The sequence below is a fragment of the Scyliorhinus torazame genome, chromosome 8, assembly GCF_047496885.1.
Source record: "Scyliorhinus torazame isolate Kashiwa2021f chromosome 8, sScyTor2.1, whole genome shotgun sequence".
Lineage (NCBI taxonomy): Eukaryota > Metazoa > Chordata > Chondrichthyes > Carcharhiniformes > Scyliorhinidae > Scyliorhinus > Scyliorhinus torazame.
The window spans coordinates 77,541,647-77,562,804 of record NC_092714.1 but is presented as its reverse complement, the minus strand read 5'-3'; the positions used below and the strand labels follow the sequence as shown (position 1 = coordinate 77,562,804).

At 43.8% G+C, this 21,158-nt stretch overlaps 1 protein-coding gene across 1 annotated transcript in view; it reads left to right on the top strand.

Annotated features, from left to right (window-relative positions):
• ddx3xa (DEAD-box helicase 3 X-linked a) overlaps positions 1–15,792 on the top strand; it is an 80,097-nt gene extending 64,305 nt beyond the window's left edge. Inside the window, 6 exon segments of the mRNA XM_072513861.1 lie at positions 4,737–4,881; positions 5,532–5,713; positions 5,892–6,009; positions 6,162–6,315; positions 12,017–12,135; positions 12,999–15,792. Coding sequence (XP_072369962.1) covers positions 4,737–4,881; positions 5,532–5,713; positions 5,892–6,009; positions 6,162–6,315; positions 12,017–12,135; positions 12,999–13,075 — 795 coding nt within the window. The 3' untranslated portion in view covers positions 13,076–15,792.
• Positions 15,793–21,158: the final 5,366 nt, after the last annotated feature.

Here is a 21,158-nt window from a genome sequence, read left to right as displayed (position 1 = left end):
TTAAAGAGTCCACAGCATCCGTATGCTGTGGAAGCCATTCCCAGGGGGCTCCTTTCTTTAGGAGGTCTGAGAGGGGTGCTGCCTTGCTGATGAAACCGTCAATGTGGTTTCGGCAGTAGCCAACCAGTCCTAAAAACGACCGGAGGGCTGAAACGTTCTGGGGAAGGGGCAATTTAGCAATCGAGTCAATCCTTTTATGCTCGATCTCGCGTTTACCATGTGTGATAATTGTTCCCAAATATATCACCTAATCTTCCAAAATCTGGGCCTTTTTGGGGTTGACTTTACAACCAATTGAGTGTGTAAGATTTCCAGGAGTTCGGACAGAATCTCAATGGGCTCTTCCTTGGTGTCTGTCTGCAGTAGTAGGTCGTCTACATACTGGACGAGACATTCGGGGCGAGAGAATTTGGCTAAACCATTTGCCAGCTGTCGGTGGAAAATGGAGGGGGAGTTGTGGAATCCTTGTGGAAGGCATGTCCACGTGTATTGCTGTTTTTTAAAAGTGAAGGCAAATTTGTACTGGCACTCCTTTGCCAATGGAATGGACCAGAATCCATTACTGACATCCAAAACCGTAAAGAATCGGGAATTGAGTCCCTGCTTGAGCATGGTCTCGGGACTTGTGGCTGCTGCGGGGGTGATTTTGTTGAGTTCCCGGTAATCGATGGTCAGTCGCCATGATCCATCGGGCTTTCTCACTGGCCAAATCGGGGCATTATTAGTGGAGGCTACTGATCTAAGTACGCCCTGCTCTAATAAGCTTTCTCCCTCTGCCTCTTGGGGAAATCCATACTGTTTTTGTGGTCTAGGGTCAGGTCCAGTTATTTGTACAGCGCCAGTCATCCGTCCACAGTCGTGCTTGTGGGTCGCGAATGCTGCCCTGTTCTTTTGCAAAAATGCCCTAACCTGCTTGTCCATACTAAACGTGGTCGGGTTGAAACAAAATTCGCCTACTGCGCTAATTTTGTTCGCATACTCTCCTATGTTGAGCGTTGCGGGGGCTCTTGCAGATTTTGCCATCATCCAGACATACTGGTTGACTGGATCAAATGATAAGTTGTGGGAATTCATAAAATCGATTCCCAGAATGTGTTCTGCTGTGTGGGGCAGGTCAGCTAAAACTACGGGGTGCTTGGTAGTGATGGTACCGATTTGAATGGGTACAGGGGCTGTGATGTGTCCCTGCTGTGAGTGGCCTGTAAAGCCGCTGAGGGTGATGGTGGCTGTAGTGGGCCACGTGTCCATTTGGAACATGGTGGAGGAATTTATTGTGGTGCGGGGGACCCTCCTGTGTCCCATAGAAATTCGATGGGCTGCCCCCAAATTTTCGCTGCAACTACCGGTTGTCTGGACCTATCCCAAAGGGTGTCGCAGACGCAACTGGGGGAGCCTGTACACCGTCAGTCCGTTCCGGTCAGGTCTGTCTGATCTGAATGGGCGCTAACACTGTGAATGGGCTCTGTCTTCTTACTTAGTGCCCTTCTGCTGGGCTCTCTGTGGCTTTCGTGGGGCATTGCACTCTTGCAAAGTGTCCCAACTGTCCACAGTTGTAACACTCCTGTGACTTGGGTGGGGGGCTGTTCTTTCCTTCATTTACCCATGCGGGGTTCTGGCCTGTATATCTGCGTCGGCCTGCTTTTCTTCGGGAATTTTAACTGCGGGTTTGCTTTGTACAGATTGCTCCCAGGTGCGGGACAATCTTTTTACCACCCATTTTTCGTTATGGGCCTCCTCTGAGGGATCATAACTCGCGCTAGCTTTCTGTCCTGTTTGTGGCATGGGAGATAAGGGTGCGGGTCCATTTGGCCATGTTGTCTGGGGATAAATGGGCACGGTCTGTGTCTCCCAAGACTGCTGCAAAGTGGATCCACAGGCGTCCAGCAAACGCTGTGGGGTGCTCAGATTTCTTTTGCCTGCATTTGTTGAGGCCATCTACGGGGTCACCCCGGTTATACCCGATCGCATCCAGGATTGCGGTATGCATTTCTGCAAGGGTGCCTCCTCCGACATTCTGTGGGTCGGGAAGGGCTGCTCCGACTGAAGGGTCTAAACTTAAAACTGTGAGCTTTACATGCTCTCGCTCATCCAGGCCGTACATTGTCGCCTGATGCTTTACTGTGGCAAAGAAATGGTGGGGGTCTGAGGTGGGGAGGAATGGTGTGATCTTATTGCACGCGTCCCGTATTGGGTCACTGTTGAGGGGGTGGAGTATAGAAATTCTGCATCGTCCGATGTGGCTGTGCGGTGGGTGGTTACATGGTTCATTGGAGCCTGAACTATCTGCTGTGTGGGGGGTTGGGGCACTTTCCTCTTGTGGCTTTCCCTGCGCACATGTTCCCTGAACATATCTCTGCGCTGTCTCGTTTAATTCTTCACAATCAGGGCCGTCTTCCTCATCTAACTTTGCTCCAAAGGTTTCCTGGAATCCTTTTTGAACTGAAAGCAGCGATTGCAGCTCTGCTTCCGGCACTTTGCGTGATCTAGCGTGCTTTGTCTTTGCTCTGTGGTGGCAGCATGGAGTGCTCTTAACGCTGCCTTTAGGTCACCACACTGCCTCTGCAATGCTTCTACCTGCTTCTGTTTCTTCACGTACCATGACTGCACGTTGCGTGTCCTGATAGGCCTTTTCATATATGCGCCAGACAAGACTGGTGAGCCCTTTTTGGCATCATCCACCTCCATCTTTTGCTGCCAACTTCCTTTTCAATTCTAAGTTCTCCTTTTCTACCTCGCTTACATCGACCGTACTCATTCGATGTATGCCTTCTACTTCTTTCCGGAGCGTCCTAACGACCACCTGTATGCCTCGCAATTGTGCCAAGCAGGACACGATTGCCATCGGCTTGCGAGCTTTCCCTAAGCTCTTTTTGTGGATCTCGCTCAGGTTCTCCCACCAAGTATGTCCTATACTCCCGGGGCCTGATTCCTCATTGTCACAGAATTCACTCCAAAGGGGCCATCCCTGCCTTTGAGATATTTCCTGATCTCTTTCTCCCAAATGGGACATTGTCCCACTCTACTGCTGCTGGTCGCTGCAACAGCAAATTCCTCTGGGTTCATGAGGCGTTGCATTGCCTGCATTGCCATCTTTCCTATCCGAATACTGCTCTTCAAATTTGGGACGGGGTATTAAGGCGGTGCTGTAAAATACGGGTGCAGCTTTCGCTACTTTCCGAAAAACAAACTCCCGACAGTTTTGTCGCAACAACAAATCTATCAGTATTACCTTATAGCCCTGTTAGTTACGCATGCATACACACACTTCCGAATTATGAGTATTGATCAGAACTGCTTGAACACTTGTGGTATTCTGTTTCCAATTGGATCTCTAATTCAAATTCTTGGTTTCTCCCGGAGTGGTTATGCCACTTCTAGATTGTGTCCCGTCGGAGTCGCCAAATGTTGCTAACTTTTCCCGTTGGTTCAATTGCTCTGTTTTATTACCTTTGCTCTCGAGTCGCCGGGTATCTTTATGATACCGCCACGAGGTTCAAGCCCGAGTAATGATCAATGACCCAATACACCGATTAGTAAGATTTAAATCAAAGCACATTTATTATACACACTAATCGCTACTCATGCACCAGTTCTACGTCTGAGCTACTTCTACAACTAACAGACCTATACTTAACTTCGGTCAGGGGAACAAGTGGCCTTTTGTTCGGGTTCTGAGTCTGCGGGATTCGAAGTTGGTACGGATTGGTAGCTAGGAGCGCCTATCTCGTAGCGAGCGTTGAATTAAGACTTACCTATGTCGGTGGTCACTGCATCGGTCACGGTCAATGTTGGTTTGTGTTGCTGGGTGACTCGGGCAGGATGAAGAGAGCGATTTGAACTATAGTCCCCAGGGGCTTCCCGCCTTATGGGGCGGACCATGTACCTGGTCCCAAGTGATTGGACTTTGTCCCAATCGCTTGGTTCGATTTCTCCAATACTGGAGCGGTTCCCTGATCGATGGGAGGTCTTGAGGTGTTCGTTCACCTCCTTTGTGTTGGCTCCTGCTGGCACTGGGGAGTCTGGCTTTGCTTTGTATGTCCCAAATGTTACTTATTGTTCCCGGGGATTGCTCATCAGTATGCAGATGGCTGCTACATTGTTATGGTCGCTGGTATCTATGTTGTCTGGCCTTTTGCAGGGTTTTAATACACAGGAAACCTGCGCCTGCTGGTTTCTGTGTTGGCTGACTTTCCCATCAGCCTTTGCCGTTCGCCATTTTAAATTGGGAGTTGGCCAATTTAGGTGGCTACACCTTTCTCCTGTTCAACGTCCTTCCTGCAGTGCCTGTTGTGACTTCCTGCTTTGACATCTTTGCTGTGCTTGGTTGTGACTGTATCCTGAAACAAAACCGATGGTGTGCCCAGCGCAGTGGAAAATAATGTGGTTGCACAGTTACCCTTAGCAAAGAGGCATGCTGCTTACATTCTGTATTCTGTAGAGGTGGCCAGACTTAATAGTCAATTTAGTTTGGAATTTAAAGCTGCAGCATTGTGATTCATTGTGGTTGCTAAATACTGAAGTAACATGCAGTAATAGTTTCACTCACTACTGTAATGATCTGCCTATATTAGTGTACCTGGTAAAATAGCAATTGCTGGTGACTTTAATAAACCATAGAAATGACTTTTGGACTTGTAATTTTGAATAAATAGTGGTGTGGAGAATTAAGACTTAATTTTGCACCATTTTTTATAATCTGTTTTTTGACCCTTTTCCTCATGCAAATTCACCCTCAGATACTTGCTCGTGACTTTCTTGATGAATACATATTCTTGGCAGTTGGTCGTGTGGGTTCCACCTCTGAAAACATAACACAAAAAGTAGTGTGGGTGGAGGAGCAAGATAAGCGCTCATTCCTGTTGGACCTCTTGAATGCTACGGGTAAATATAACTTTTAAAAGAACTATTGCTGATAGAATAAGTATTATTCAGCTTCATCCCATTCTCACTTTCACTCTTTCCCCCCCCCCCCCCCCCAAAAAAACACAAAATGCTGTTGATTCCTGCAGATTGGAAGGTGGCCAATATTTACTATTTTAAGAAAGGAGGCAGGGAAAAAACTGGGAACGACCGACTGAGCCTGACCTCCATAGTGGACAAAAAGCTAGAATCTAAAGGATGTGATAACTGGACACTTGAAACATAATGGTAGGATTGGGCAGAGTCAATATGAATCATTAATGCTCTGCCCCAGAGGGCTGTGGAGGCTGTTAGTTTGTTCAAGACCAAGATGAATAGCTTTCTACATAGTAAAAACAGAGGGATATGGGAATAGTGGAAGAAAATGGCGTTGAAGTAGAAGATCAGCCATGATCTCACTGGATGGCCTATTCCTCTTTTGTGACGTGGTTTTGTTCCTTTACATTCCTCCCCACCCATCACACAGAAATGTAATGTTTCAATTTAAGGCAGGTTTTTGTTTAACTATTTTCCATTAACTTTTTTTCGTTTGCCTTTAGATTTGCCTTCAACCAGGGATTCTATCCTTCATTGTATGGTGTCCAACCAATTGGTTCTCTTTTCTCTTTTAGGGAAAGACTCTCTTACACTGGTCTTTGTGGAAACTAAGAAGGGTGCCGATTCATTGGAGGATTTCCTTTACCGTGAAGGTTATGCTTGTACAAGTATCCACGGTGACCGTTCTCAGAGGGATAGAGAAGAGGCTCTGCATCAGTTTCGCTCCGGGAGGTGCCCTATCCTGGTTGCCACTGCGGTATGTCTCAATTCTCAAATTGGGTAAACTAGTGTAACCAGTTGCCATTGCGCTCATTTAGCCGCCGCCACCCAGTTTAATGCCCAAACTAAAGGTAGTTTCATTAGTGTCAGCCAGATAATGAGCTCAATTCAATGTAATTGGTATTAATTTGGATAAAATATTTTGTAATTCACAGGTTGCAGCCCGTGGACTTGACATTTCTAATGTCAAACATGTTATCAATTTTGATTTACCTAGTGACATTGAGGAGTATGTGCATCGTATTGGACGAACTGGTCGTGTTGGCAATCTTGGTATGTTACGTCAATTGAGTGCCAGATTGGAATGCATTTAAATGCTGTTTTTAGTAAATCTGTTTGATTGTATGAAGTGTACCACCAATCCTGCTGTTGTCTTTTAAATGCAGTATTTTTGCATGCATTTAAGTTGTTACATTGTTTCTTAGGTCTTGCCACTTCATTCTTTAATGAGAAGAACAGCAATATTACAAAAGATCTTCTGGATCTGCTTGTGGAGGCTAAGCAAGAAGTACCATCCTGGCTAGAAAACCTGTCGTATGAGCAGCAGCATAGGAGCACTGGCCGTGGGCGATCAAAGAGGTAAGTTTCAGGCAAAATGACAATATGATTCTTTCTTCCTGTATTTCCCTTCCCCAATTTACAAAAATATTAATTGAGGGGAAAGAGATATAGAGATATTGCATATAGATATATTGCATATAGATATATTGCATATAGATATATTGCATATAGATATATTGCATATAGATATATTGCATATAGATATATTGCATATAGATATATATTTATTGTCACATGTACCGAGAAGTACATGACCTAATGGACCTTTAAATTTTGAGGGGTTTGATGAGTAAGTCAGAAAACTTGTTTCTACTTGTGGGGTGGTCAAAATTAAGGATCCAATAATGTAAGATAGTAATTTAAAGGGGCGGCACAGTAGATAGCACTGCTGCCTCACGGCGCCGAGGTCCCTCTGTTCGATCCCAGCTCTGGGTCACTTTCCGTGTGGACTTTGCACATTCTCTGTGTTTGCGTGGGTTTCACCCCCACAACCTAAAGATGTGCAGGGTAGGTGGATTGGCTGCTAAATTGTCCCTTGATTGGAAAAAATGAATTGGCTATTCTAAATTTACAAAAAAATTTAAATCCAGAAAAGTATTCAAGTGAAACCTTTAACTCGCCTGCTTAGAAGAAGAGTGTTTGGCATGAAGGGCTGAGAGGGAGGAGGGGTGTGGTGCAGTTGAATGGGGACTGAGGGTGGTCAGTGGGGATGGGAGTGAAGAAGGGCTTCACTCAAAGCCAACAATTGCCTATCCCAAAATTGCACTTGGAGGGTGGCAGCGAGTTAAGCAGTTATATTAGAAAATGGTTTGTGGTGCACAGGCAGTGCTTTGCTTCACATAAGCCAGCTAGGCCATTTTCTGTTGCTTCATTTGTATTGTTCATGGGATGTTGCTGGCTGGGCCAACTTTATTACTCCTCCCTAATTGCTCTTGAGAAGGTGGTGGTATACTGCTGCCTTGAGCTGCTGCAGTCCACTTGTCATAGAACACCTACAGTGCTGTTGGGAATGGAGTTCCAGGATTTTGGATTATGTCCCACAGTCCCTCGGATGCCCAGTTTAGAATTGCTAGATCTGTTCAAAATTTGAACTTTTGGAAGTGCCGCACAACACGATGGAGGGTATCCTCAGGATGCCACAAGAACTCTGGTTAGTCCTACTGGTACTGTAATGGATACGTCTACCTGTGACGGGTGGATTGATGAAGGCGAAGGAAAGTAGGATTTTCCCTCTTGTGTTCCCTCAGCAGCTATATCATTTAGGGCTTGGTCAGTAGTGGGTTCAGTCAGTAGGCACCCTTGGGGAAGTCCCCCACCCAGAGTACATTCTGTGCCCATGGCACCCTCCATACTTGCTCCAAATGGTGTTCAGCATGAAATAGTGATTCATCAGGTGGTAACCAGCATAAGGTTTCCTTCCCCTTACCTGATGTCATGAGATGTTATGGGTCCCCTCCTGACTGTACACTACTGGTGGGTCTGACATACCCAGTGATGACATGATTCCATCTGTAAGGTCTGATTCAGTGAGTTTGTCAGGGTTGACTTGTTGTTTGTGGGAAAGCGCTTCCAATTTTGGCATAGACCCCAGATGTTAGTAAGGAAGATGTTGCAGGATTGACAGGTCAGGATGTACTTTTCTCATTTCTGATGCCTAGACAAATGTTTGTTTTGTTCCTTTTAAACTTTGTAGTGGCCAATATGTGCAGGAGGGTTTCCTGACACAGTATGTAGATAGGCCAACGAGAGGGGAGGCCATATTGGATTTGGTACTGGGTAATGAACCAGGACAGGTGTTAGATTTGGAGGTAGGTGAGCACTTTGGTGAAAGTGACCACAATTCGATTACGTTTACTTTAGTGATGGAAAGGGATAGGTATATACCGCAGGGCAAGAGTTATATCTGGGGGAAAGGCAATTATGATGCGATGAGGCAAGACTTAGGATGCATCAGATGGAGAGGAAAACTGCAGGGGATGGGCACAATGGAAATGTGGAGCTTGTTCAAGGAACAGCTACTGCGTGTCCTTGATAAGTATGTACCTGTCAGGCAGGTATGTACCTGGTCGAGCAAGGGAACCATGGTTTACTAAGGCAGTCGAAACACTTGTCAAGAGGAAGAAGGAGGCTTATGTAAAGATGAGACATGAAGGTTCAGTAAGGGCGCTCGAGAGTTACGAAATAGCTAGGAAGGACCAAAAGAGAGAGCTAAGAAGAGCCAGGAGGGGACATGAGAAGTCTTTGGCAGGTAGGATCAAGGATAACCCTAACGCTTTCTCTAGATATGTCAGGAATAAAAGAATGACTAGGGTAAGAGTAGCGCCAGTCAAGGACAGTAGTGGGAAGTTGTGCTTGGAGTCCGAGGAGATAGGAGAGGTGCTAAATGAATATTTTTTGTCTTTCTCCTGTGTGAATACTGACAATGTTGTCGAGGAGAATACTGAGATTCAGGCTACTAGACTAGAAGGGCTTGAGGTTCATAAGGAGGAGGTGTTAACAATTCTGGAAAGGGTGAAAATAGATAAGTCCCTTGGGCCGGATGGGATTTATCCTAGGATTCTCTGGGAAGCTAGGGAGGAGATTGCTGAGCCTTTGGCTTTGATCTTTAAGTCATCTTTGTCTACAGGAATAGTGCCAGAAGACTGGAGGATAGCAAATGTTGTCCCCTTGTTCAAGAAGGGGAATAGAGACAACCCCGGTAACTATAGACCAGTGAGCCTTACTTCTGTTGCGGGCAAAATCTTGGAAAGGTTTATAAGAGATAGGATGTATAATTATCTGGAAAGGAATAATTTGATTAGGCATAGTCGACGCGGTTTCGTGAAGGGTAGGTCGTGCCTCACAAATCTTATTGAGTTCTTTGAGAAGGTGACCAAACAGGTGGATGAGGGTAAAGCAGTTGATGTGGTGTATATGGATTTCAGTAAAGCGTTTGATAAGGTTCCCCACAGTAGGCTACTGCAGAAAATACAGAGGCATGGGATTCAGGGAGATTTAGCAGTTTGGATCAGAAATTGGCTAGCTGGAAGAAGACAAAGGGTGGTGGTTGATGGGAAGTGTTCAGACTGGAGTCCAGTTACTAGTGGTGTACCACAAGGATCTGTTTTGGGGCCACTGCTGTTTGTCATTTTTATAAATGACCTGGAGGAGGGCGTAGAAGGATGGGTGAATAAATTTGCAGATGACACTAAAGTCGGTGGAGTTGTGGGCAGTGCGGAAGGATGTTACAAGTTGCAGAGGGACATAGATAAGCTGCTGGGCTGAGAGGTGGCAGGCAAATGGAGTTTAATGCAGAAAAGTGTGAGGTGATTCATTTTGGAAGGAATAACCGGAAGACCGAGTACTGGGCTAATGGTAAGATTCTTGGCAGTGTGGATGAGCAGAGAGATCTCTGTGTCCATGTACATAGATCCCTGAAAGTTGCCACTCTGGTTGAGAGGGTTGTGGTTGTTAAGAATGCGTACGGTGTGTTAGCTTTTATTGGTAGAGGGATTGAGTTTCGGAGCCATGAGGTCATGTTGCAGCTGTACAAAACTCTGGTGCGGCCGCATTTGGAGTATTGCGTGCAATTCTGGTCGCCGCATTATAGGAAGGATGTGGAAGCATTGGAAAGGGTGCAGAGGAGATTTACCAGAATGTTGCCTGGTATGGAGGGAAGATCTTACGAGGAAAGGCTGAGGGACTTGAGGCTGTTTTCATTAGAGAGAAGAAGGTTAAGAGGTGACTTAATTGAGGCGTACAAGATGATCAGAGGATTGGATAGGGTGGACAGTGAGAGCCTTTTTCCTCTGATGGTGATGTCTAGCACGAGGGGACATAGCTTTAAATTGAGGGGTGATAGATATAAGACCGATGTCAGAGGTAGGTTCTTTACTCCGAGAGTAGTAAGGGCGTGGAATGCCCTGCCTGCAACACTAAGGGTATTCAAATGGTCGTTGGATAGACATAAGGACGATAAGGGAATAGTGTAGATGGGCTTTAGAGTGGTTTCACAGGTTGGCGCAACATCGAGGGCCGAAGGGCCTGTACTGTGCTGTAATGTTCTATGGTTTGATAAAACTGAGTGGTTGTTAGGTTTAACATCAGCCACATTTCTGTGGGTCTGGAGTTGCATGTAGATCAAACCAGATGAGGGTAGCAGATTTCCTTCCCATAAGGACATTAGTCGGCCAGATGGGTTTTGCGGTCACCATTAGAGTAACTTTTAATTCCAGAATTATTAATTGAATTTGGTGGGATTTGAACCTGGCCCCAGAGTATTAGCCTGGGCCTCTGGATTACTAGTCCAGTGACATTACCCTATTACACGGGATGAAGTCCATACTAACTGCATTGAACGCTGTGGAGATTATTACAATTTACAATTTTAACAAGTTTCTTGCAAGGCAAGGCCGTTTTTGTCTTTGCACTCCATGCAAACCCTGGATTACTGTAATTACCGGTTTCATTTAATTTGCTAACTTGATTATAACAACTAACTCTAGAACTTTGCTGTGCTCCTGAGTAAGGAATTCAATTTGTAGCAGTCGTACCACTTGACCAGGACATGTTCACCATCTTGAGTCCAGTTCATTTCATGCTGTATAGTGGCAGGTTTTTAAAAATTGAGCACTTTTAATGTGTTCCTGTTAGATTTGTTTGATCTGGAGACTTGTATTGCATTTATACTCCTGAATTGGATATTAGTGCCGTTCCATATTTTTATGGATTGACCATCTGTTGTGATGCAGTATCTGCATTCTCTGAATTTTAATTGACTGCTTCATGTTGATTTCTGCTTTCAGGTAAAAAGTGAAATACATTTTGGTGACCTCATTCAGTGATTACATTGGGATAGAATTGCCTGTTTTGGTCTGCTGTAATGTAATTAGCGCTGATGTAAACATATCAAAGTTTTAACTTGTCATACCAAAATATTCTTGATACACTTCAATGGGAAAAGAGATTCTATAATTAATTTCTGTTTGTTCTAATAGCCCAGATACCCTCTACTTATAATAAAGTGCCAGGTCTAATGCTAGAATGTGTGATGGGCTTAAACTGGCATTGGCTGAATACCAAAAGTAGTTTCTTTTTGCCTCTTTCTCCCTCCAGATGTGGGCTACTTTGGATGTATTTATTTATGGTTATTTAACCACGTGCTTCCAGCCTCCAGTTTTGGCTGCTGACGTTTGAACTTCTCCATTTATGCCATGCAAGCTCCAAAGAATATTGGAATATAGTAATATTGGGGGCTGGTTTAGCTCAGTTGGCTAGACAGCTGGCTTGAAATGCAGTGTGAGCCCAGTAGCGCGGGTTCAATTCCCATACTGGCTGAGGTTATTCATGAAGGCCCTGCCTTCTCAAACTCTCAAACTTGCCCCTTGCCTGAGCTGTGGTGATCCTCAGTTTAAATCACCACCAGTCAGCTCTCTCCCTCCAAAGGCAGCCTATGGCCATCTGGGACAATGGTGACTTTACCATTACTTTTACGGGCTGTTTAGCACAGGGCTAAATCGCTGGCTTTGAAAGCAGACCAAGGCAGGTCAGCAGCACGGTTCAATCCCCGAACAGGTGCCGGAATGTGGCGACTAGGGGCTTTTCACAGTAACTTCATTTGAATCCTACTTGTGACAATAAGCGTTTTTCATTTCATTTTCATTCATTTCATTCATTTCATAGTAGAGCTGAGTGAATCAATGTTAATTTCTTGGTAAAAGTGTGGAATTTTGTATTTCAGCCGGTTTGGAGCAGGATTTGGTGCCAGAGACTACAGGCAGTCCAGCAGCAGCAGCAGCAGCTTCAGTGCCCGTGGAAGCCGCAGCACTGGCCAGAGTGGGCCTAGAGGATATGGAGCAGGCAAGTTGTCTGCTGTGTTTAGTACTTTGTGTTCGGTAAATTCTTAATGTGCATGCAGTTAATGTAGTCACTAGCAATTAAGTTTTTGTCTTGACTGGGAAGAACTTTGGTTTGGGATTACTGATTACTTGTACTAATGTTAACTTAACATTAGGTATTTACTGAATAGAATTTAAAACCCTCAATTGCAAAGTAAAAAGTTAAACCAGTTGAATACTGAAAATGGATTAGGGGCTGCCTTAGATTGGAGCTTGCTGCCAAAATTGCCATATGATAACCCTAAATTTGTAGATGGGGCTACAACTGTTTTGATTCCGCACATGTTAACTTATGCTGCACTACTATTTGAGGTTGTCTTGCATGACTGTCTCCCCTCTCCTAAAGGCATTTGCTACCTTGGATTATTGTTCAGTTCCACAAGTGCATTTTGTGTGGTACTGCGGTTATTTCTTTGAGCCAGTACAGTGTCAGCAGGCTATTAAAATAGTGCTCATCCCTCACGGCGTGAGGCCCCAGGTTCGATCCAGGCTCTGGGTCACTATCAGTGCGGAGTTTGCACATTCTCCCTGTGTTTGCGTGGGTTTCTTCCCCAAAACCCAAAGATGTGCAGGGGAGGTGGATTGGCCATGCTAAATTGCCCCTTAATTGGAAAAACTGAATTGGATACGCTAAATTTATTTTTTTAGAAAGAAAAAAAAAGTGGTCATCCCCATGCCTAGAATTCATCTGTCTCAATATTGACTTGAGTAAGAATCTGGGTGTCGAGGCCAATTGCTATTGCACCAAACAGCAAATGACACTGATCACTTTCATACACTGAGTAGAAAGTTTAAATCTTTCAACTGAGCACTTTTGTTTTCCAGGTGGCTATGGAAACTATTACAATGCTGATGGATATGGTGGAGCTTACAACTCCCAGGTGGATTGGTGGGGAAACTGAAGAATATATTGCAGTGGATGCCACCTTGCCAAACAAGCTAAATGGAAACCACATGTAACTGAGCCAGACTATACCTTGTGTAGCTTCAAGAACTCACAGTACATTACCAGCTGTGATTCTCTGGATTTTTTAAAGGGAGCTCAAATGCAAAGAGAAAGCAGTAGCAGAGGAACACAAACCCTAGACCATGGAGAAAATGTGGCCATAAACAGCACTAGAATATTGGCTATAGATGTTTAAACTGTGTGCTGTGTTTAAGTTTATTTCTCTGTAACTGAGGATCATTTGTATGTTAATGTACTGTGCCTTTATAGAGGAACTTTTATTTTTGATGTCCTACTGGTTCATTGGGCCTGAGTTCTCACAATCATTCTCTAGCACAATCTGAGAGAGACTTGGGCAAAACAAACCTTGGCAGAAGCAGGGTGAAATGGCTTTCAGTCATTTACCCAGTTGCACTTAACATTGTTACAAGGCTAAAAATAAGCAGCAACCTCCATTACGGCCTTGACATGTGTGACCTGTAAAGACAACTTTGGGGCATTTGCAGCATTCTGATCCCTAATGTAGGGAACTGATGTTGCTCACTCTATCCTGGATAGATACCTGTTGGGGACATGGTCGTTTTACAAGCCATTCCAACAATGTGTACAGTGTCAAGTTTTAACACTGCTGTTTCAGATTAATACAACTAAGCAAATGCAAAGTTCAGAAAACTTGACATCTAGTAACTTGACAACATTTAAAGGCAGCTAGTTAACTAATTCAGGCTTGCCTGGAGTGGGCAGAAAGTAGCTAGGAATGTATTTTTTTAGGGGATTTTGAAAACTTGAAGTTTTTAGATATGGATGAAAATCCCATCCATTAGAAATCTTAAAATGCCTGCCGTATATAAAAGGAAATTTGAAATTTCAGAATGGCTAAATGGACCACTGCACCGAGCGACTGTACAGGCAGACTCGGCTGAATTTGGTCTGATACGCATGCTAGTGTTGTTTTTTGGTCAAGGGGAACGAACAGAAAGATCTCTGCAGCAGGCTTCTTTACTGAAAAAAAAATTACATTTGTGTATATTCAAGCTGCGTTACAAAGTTCAGAAAAGCCGCATTTAACTGTTTACTGTAGATTCTGTAAAGTTGCTCCACTAGGGTCTGAAGTTTGATGCTTGGAGATCACAGAGAATGGAAATGTACACATTACTGCACAAGGTGCCAACGCTGGCAATCTATCGCATATCCACTACAGCATTGTCGTGTGGGTTTCCTTTTGCACTGTCCATTATGTGGACGAATTGTCAGTTTAATCCGCTAAATCTGGCCAAAGATTAGTTTTCTCACCTGTTTAAATGTCAAGCTGCGCAATGCTGCAGTCAGGTGAGTTTAACTGAGTTTAACTTCAAACTGCCAAGATAGGGTAGTTTTTTTTCCTTGGCTTAAGTGGCCAGACTACCAGTATAAAAACTACTGGAAATCTTAGGTGGTGGAGAATGAACTGAAAAGTAGCAAAAGAACTTATCAAGTGCAATACATCCAAGTGTGTTGTGCCTTCTTGTACTGAAATTCTCATCAATGGAAAGTAGATGCACTGACAGTATTGAGCTAATCTCTTGTGATGAATGGTGCTATACAGATAGGTTTAGGCCCTTATACATTGTGCCCATCAGGTTTTATATAAGAGATCTAAATACCTTTAACAAATTTATTTTAATGCACATTCAGAAAGAATATTTTATATACAGATGTCTTGTCTTGCATGCATTTTCTTGAACCTCCAAGTCTTTTTTTGCAGTGATTGTCAAACGCAGCTTAGTTAGAAGGGGAGGGGGTGGGAAAGAGGCTAGATACCAAACCAGGACTATTTTGGGACCATGGGGGTCTAACAGTTGGGAATTAACTATTTGCACACAACAGATCTAGGTATTTTTGCTGCTAGTTTTGTGTAATATTTATTCATTTGACAAATATTTAATTTTTGTGTTTTTGTTTTGTAAGCCTAAAAGTGATTCTTTGAAAGTTCATAGAAAACCCGAAAAAGTAACTTGACCAAAAGACAGTCCAAAAACACTGGCACTTGAATGTTGAATGTCAACGTATGCGTGAATATATATACATATATTTCGGGGTAGCGTGAGCTCTTATTGTTAAGGTCATATTGGACCCAGAGTCAGAAACTGAACCACAACCCACTGCCGGCCTTGATTGCCGCTAATTCCCATTGTCCTATCAAATTTATTCGTGTGGGTAATTTGATCAAAACTGAAATAAAATATGCCAAGGTTTGGACAGAGTTTCTTAAATTCTAGAGGAAAATGTTTAGAAAATGGCAAAATGTTGAGGTACTCCAATTTGTTTTTTTATGTTAGTGAATGTCTGGCAAAGAGCAAATTTAATACATGTGGTTATCAATTTATTGTTGCATTTAGTTGCATTTGTGTATTAAGTGACTTGGGTATTCAACTTGACACTTGTAAGCAAGTGGTAGTTTTTAGATCTAACATTCATAAATTGTAGAAATGCTCTTCATGCTATAACTTGCAAAAACATAACTCTTGCAGTGCATGAATGTGTCCAGTCTTGCTCAGTGTATTGAATACCTTTTAGTCACTGTAGATCTAGAATTTGCTTTCTCTAGTTTAGATGCTATGCTCTACATTGCACGAGAAGACAGCTGTGCATTACTTGTATGATTTTATCAATAAAAGGTTTGAGCTGCATCAACTAATGGTTTTTGTGCTGACTTGTAGAAATGGGGGAAAATTAAGTTTCTAACTTATTGTCAAAAAACTCCAGACTTGGCAAGTTTTTAAAACTTCATAGACATTGGAAAATTACAGGGGCTGTTTTTTTTAGTTACCCGCTGTAACTTGGAGGTAACTTTTGTATTTTTTACTGAATGGGCCACAATGTTACAAATGGATCTTAGTCTATCACTTTAAAGCATTATTTTGAATGTGGCTGTTGGTATGGCAAACATTTAATGCCCATTCCTAATTGCCTTTTGGGAGGGGGGAGTAGTAACCTGCACCTTGAATTCCTTCAGTTCCTGTATTATGCATAAGCCCACAACTCTTGGGACACAGCAGCAAAACAGCAATAGGTTTCCAGGTGAGGATAGTGCATCACTTGAACTAATAGGTCATGTTCCTATACATTTATCACCCTTGTCAATGATAGTTTGGAAGATGCTGACGCTAATACTGTGGCAAATTGCTGCAATGCATCTTGTAGATGCTACACACAGCAGCTATGGTGCACTGATGTAGGGAGTGTATGAGGCATCAATTACACTTTGTCCTGAATAGTAGGAGTATTGGAACTGTTATCGATTGTCCAGTTTTTGCATGCAGGTGTGGGTCACTTCATAGAATTCACAGTGCAGCAGGAGGCCATTCGGCCCATTGAGTCTGCACCGGCTCTTGGAAAGAGCACCCTACTTGAGCCCATGCCTCCACCTATCCCTGTAACCCAGTAACTCAACCTCACCTTTGGACACTTAAGGGCAATTTATCATGGCCAATCCACCTAACCTGCGCATCTTTGGACTGTGGGAGGATCAGGAGCACCCGGAGGAAACCCACGCAGACACGGGGCGAACATGCAGACTCCGAACAGACAGTGACACAAGCCGGGAATCGAACCTGCGACCCTGGAGCTAACCACTATGCTACTGTGCTGCCCTTTATGGAGTTGCAAATGAAACTGAACACTAATCCAGCAACATCTCCACTTCTAACCTTGGGAGAGAAAGGCATTTAGAAATAGCTGATGCTAGTTGCCTTGAAGTACATTAGCGATGTCTTGGGTGGATATGATTGGCACCTGTCAGCTGCTGTCTTTTGTGCCAGACTCGAGCCAGTGGGGAGTTTTCCTTTCCCTGATTCCCATTGACTTCTGTTTTGCCAGGGCTCCTTGATGCTGCATTTGGTCAAATGTTGCAATGATGTTCAGGGTAGTTTCTTGCCTCACATCTGTCCATATTTGGGCGAAGGTCTAGAGCCATGGAACCCAAACTGAATATCTGAGTTGCTGTTTAGTGGTGCTGATAATACTTTACTCGGAGTAGACTGGGGGCAGTAGTTGGCAGGATGAGATTTGTCCTTTTTGTGGCAGGCATATCTGGCCAATTTTTCAGTTTGTTGGGTAGATTCCAGCATTGCAGTTATACTAGAATAACTTGGCTAGAGAAGTATACTTGAAGCTGTTGCTGTAGCCGGTCTGTTGGAACTACTTTGGAGTGAACCAAATTGTCTGAAGGCTGATTGTAATAGAACATAGAACAGTACAGCACGGTACTGGGCCCTTCTATGGTGAGAATCTTTGGTCCATCTCGTTTTGCAATGCTGTCTGAAGATGGTTGCAAAGCCATCAGCTCTTTTGCACCAATGACTGGCTCTGCCTTTGAGGATGGGATTGTTTGTGGCACCTTAGTTATTTAGAATTGGGTTCCTTGTATGTGAACTAGGCATTTGTTTATCTGTTCAGCTGTATTACATTATTACAAAATGCTCCCAAATGTACATGTTTTAAAATGCCAGCTGACTAATAGTTCATTGCAGATTGTATTTGGCATAAGAGTTTGAGCAGAAACATGAATCGGAAAACTACTTCTCAAAATGATGCAATGTGCACCCAATGTGAAAATTGCTTGCATTCGAACAAAGTTAGTCTAAGAGGTGATTGAAATTTTAATTGTCAGGAAGAAAAACTCAAGGCCAGTAACAAGATGCATAAATGTTTGGGAAAAAAAGTTTTTGGGGAAGTGAATAGCTGTGAGACCTGACGGACTTAATTCCAAGGTTGTATGCTTGGTTGGGAAGTGATTGTAGGAACATGAGTAGGCCCTTCCATAAGCTTGGTTGTGTACTTAAATTGTGCATGACCTGAATAGACTCCATTTGCCTACAGTGGTTCCATTTCTATTGATGCCCTTATCTGATACACTGTTGCAAAAGCAACAATTGTACCAGCATCCGCAACATTTTGGGAAGGGGGGGGAATTCTCTAATTCCATGTCTCCATCAGAAGAAATGGGTACGGAGAGCCTAGCATTAACGTTCAGATCCGAAAGCAATTGTATGCTTAAGTCCAATTCTGCCTATTAAAGTTGTAGCTTTTAAATTAATTGCCATGAAAAACATCTGGTAGCTGTTCGAGGCAATTGATACAGGTGTCAGGTAAGTAAGGATGTCGGGTGGCACAGTGGTTAGCACTGCTGCCTCCCGACACCAAGAATCCTGGTTCAATCCTGCCCCTGGCTCACTGTCCGTGTGGTGGTGTTTTGACATTCTCCCATGTCTGTGTGGTTCTCACCCTCACAAAAAGATGTGCAGGTGGATTGGCCATGCTAAATTGCCCCTTAATGGGGTGTGGGAGAATTGTGTGCTCCCTAAATTTATAAAAATTTACAAAAAGGTAAGTAAGGGTGTCCTTGAAGATGCATTTCAGGTAGTAGCAATACTAGAATGTTTATGTGAAAGAAATTTCAACTGTGTAAGATGGCCTGTCTTACATGGTGCTTCAAATTATGCATACTTATGCATGTTTACTGTATTCCTAATAGCATATTTTACAATTGAGACTAAACCCAGGATATTTCAGCAGTTTGTGTAAGTAACTGCGGCACTACAAAGATGACTGCCATGAAATACAGGTTACAAACTTACGCAAAAGCTTCAAAGTGTGCCATGAGTGTGTAAAATCTTCATGCACATACTTCAGTACAGATTGTAGGTGATTTGCAGTGATATGGGTTTAAAAAATTGCCCCATTGAGGTTGATGCATTTGTAGTTGACCAAGTATAAACATCTGATTCTGTGACACTGGAATGGGTGTCTGACCGAAGATCTTCCACGATCCAATACCACTCAGCCTTATTTGCTCTAGGCAATTGACACAATTAACATCATAGAACATAGAAAAATACAGCACAGAACAGGCCCTTCGGCCCACGATGTTGTGCCGAACCTTTGTCCTAGATTAATCATAGATTATCATTGAATTTACAGTGCAGAAGGAGGCCATTCGGCCCTTTGAGTCTGCACCGGCTCTTGTAAAGAGCACCCTACCCAAACTCAACACCTCCACCCAACACCAAGGGCAATTTGGACATTAAGGGCAATTTATCATTGGCCAATTCACCTAACCCGCACATCTTTGGACTGTGGGAGGAAACCGGAGCACCCGGAGGAAACCCACGCAGACACGGGGAGGACGTGCAGACTCCGCACAGACAGTGACCCAAGCCGGAATCGAACCTGGGACCCTGGAGCTGTGAAGCAATTGTGCTATCCACAATGCTACCGTGCTGCCCTTGAGAACAAATAAATCTACACTATATCATTTTACCTTAATCCATGTACCTATCCAATAGCTGCTTGAAGGTCCCTAATGTTCCCGACTCAACTACTTCCACAGGCAGTGCATTCCATGCCCCCACTACTCTCTGGGTAAAGAACCTACCTCTGATATCCCTCCTATATCTTCCACCTTTCACCTTAAATTTATGTCCCCTTGTAATGGTTTGTTCCACCCGGGGAAAAAGTCTCTGACTGTCTACTCTATTCCCCTGATTATCTTATAAACCTCTATCAAGTCGCCCCTCATCCTTCTCCGTTCTAATGAGAAAAGGCCTAGCACCCTCAACCTTTCCTCGTAAGACCTACTCTCCATTCCAGGCAACATCCTGGTAAATCTTCTTTGCACCTTTTCCAAAGCTTCCACATCCTTCCTAAAATGAGGCAATTTTGTGAATTTGGAGAACAAATAGCATAGTGGTTAGCACAATGGCTTCACAGCTCCAGGGTCCCAGGTTCGATTCCCGGCTTGGGTCACTGCAGAGTCCGCACGTTCTCCCCGTGTGTGCGCGGGTTTCCTCCGGGTGCTCCGGCTTCCTCCCACAGTCCAAAGATGTGCAGGTTAGGTGGATTGGCTATGCTAAATTGGCCTTCGTGTCCAAAACTGCCCTTCGTGTTAGGTGGGGTTACTGGGTTATGGGGATAGGGTGGAGGTGTGGGCTTGGGTAGGGTGCTTTTTCCAAGAGCCAGTGTAGACTCGATGGGCCGAATGGCCTCCTGCACTGTAAATTCTATGAAAAAAAAACCATGGGAAATAGCAACCTAAAGTAAAACTTTTGTACAGGTAAGAATATGGAAAACAACCTGAACTAGACAGCCATTCTTTTGGTGAAAGGGAGAATAGAGGCATGGGACTTTATTTTGAAAAGTCATTTAATAAACATTGACCAATCACTTGGCCACCCTAACAATTGATTCCAGTAGATCAAATTCAAGATTTTCTAAATTTGCCTTCTGTAACACAAGGCTGTTTGACCTGTGGAGTTCATGCCAGTTCCCCACCGAGCAATCCATTCAATCCCACTCCCCTATTCAACTGCAAGTTTATTTAATTTGCCCATCAAATTGAATTTTAAATAATTGTCCACAAGGGGTGGAAGCTGAAACAGCAAATTCCTGGTCATTACCACTGTGTAGAAAAATGTACTTCCTCACATTCCCCCTGCACCTTTGTCCAAAATCTGTTCCCAGTCCTCGTTTCTAGTATGCCTTTGGTTATTCTGTATGTTTCCATCAAATGTCCCTTTGCTCCATAGAGTTTCCAATGTCGGGAGGCAGCAGTGCTAACCACTGCCACCCGACATCCTTACTTACCTGACCCCAGACTTTCCAACCTAACCTTGTAACTAAAGCACCCAGCCCTGGAACCAATCTGGTAAAATTTCATCTACGCCATCTCCACTTTTTTGGCATTCTTCCATCTGAAAGATGGATGACCACAAACCAATCCATATCGGGTGGACTGATTATAGAGTGCACCTTGCTGACTTGAGGCAATCCTTAAGTGGAAAGTTCTGCCCCAAGTATCGCACGTGAAGCTACCAGGTATTGTGGGTTACTGTTTTTAGCATTGGTGCCTATTGGCAAACTACTGTGGCCATTGGTCATTGTGGTGAATGCCAGCCCACAGGAATGTAGTAATTTTGCTCATCAGCAATGCCTCCCAGTTTGATGGTTGATGTCTAGGACCTTTATTAATGTCTCACTTGCAAGCATCTTGTGAAGTGGAG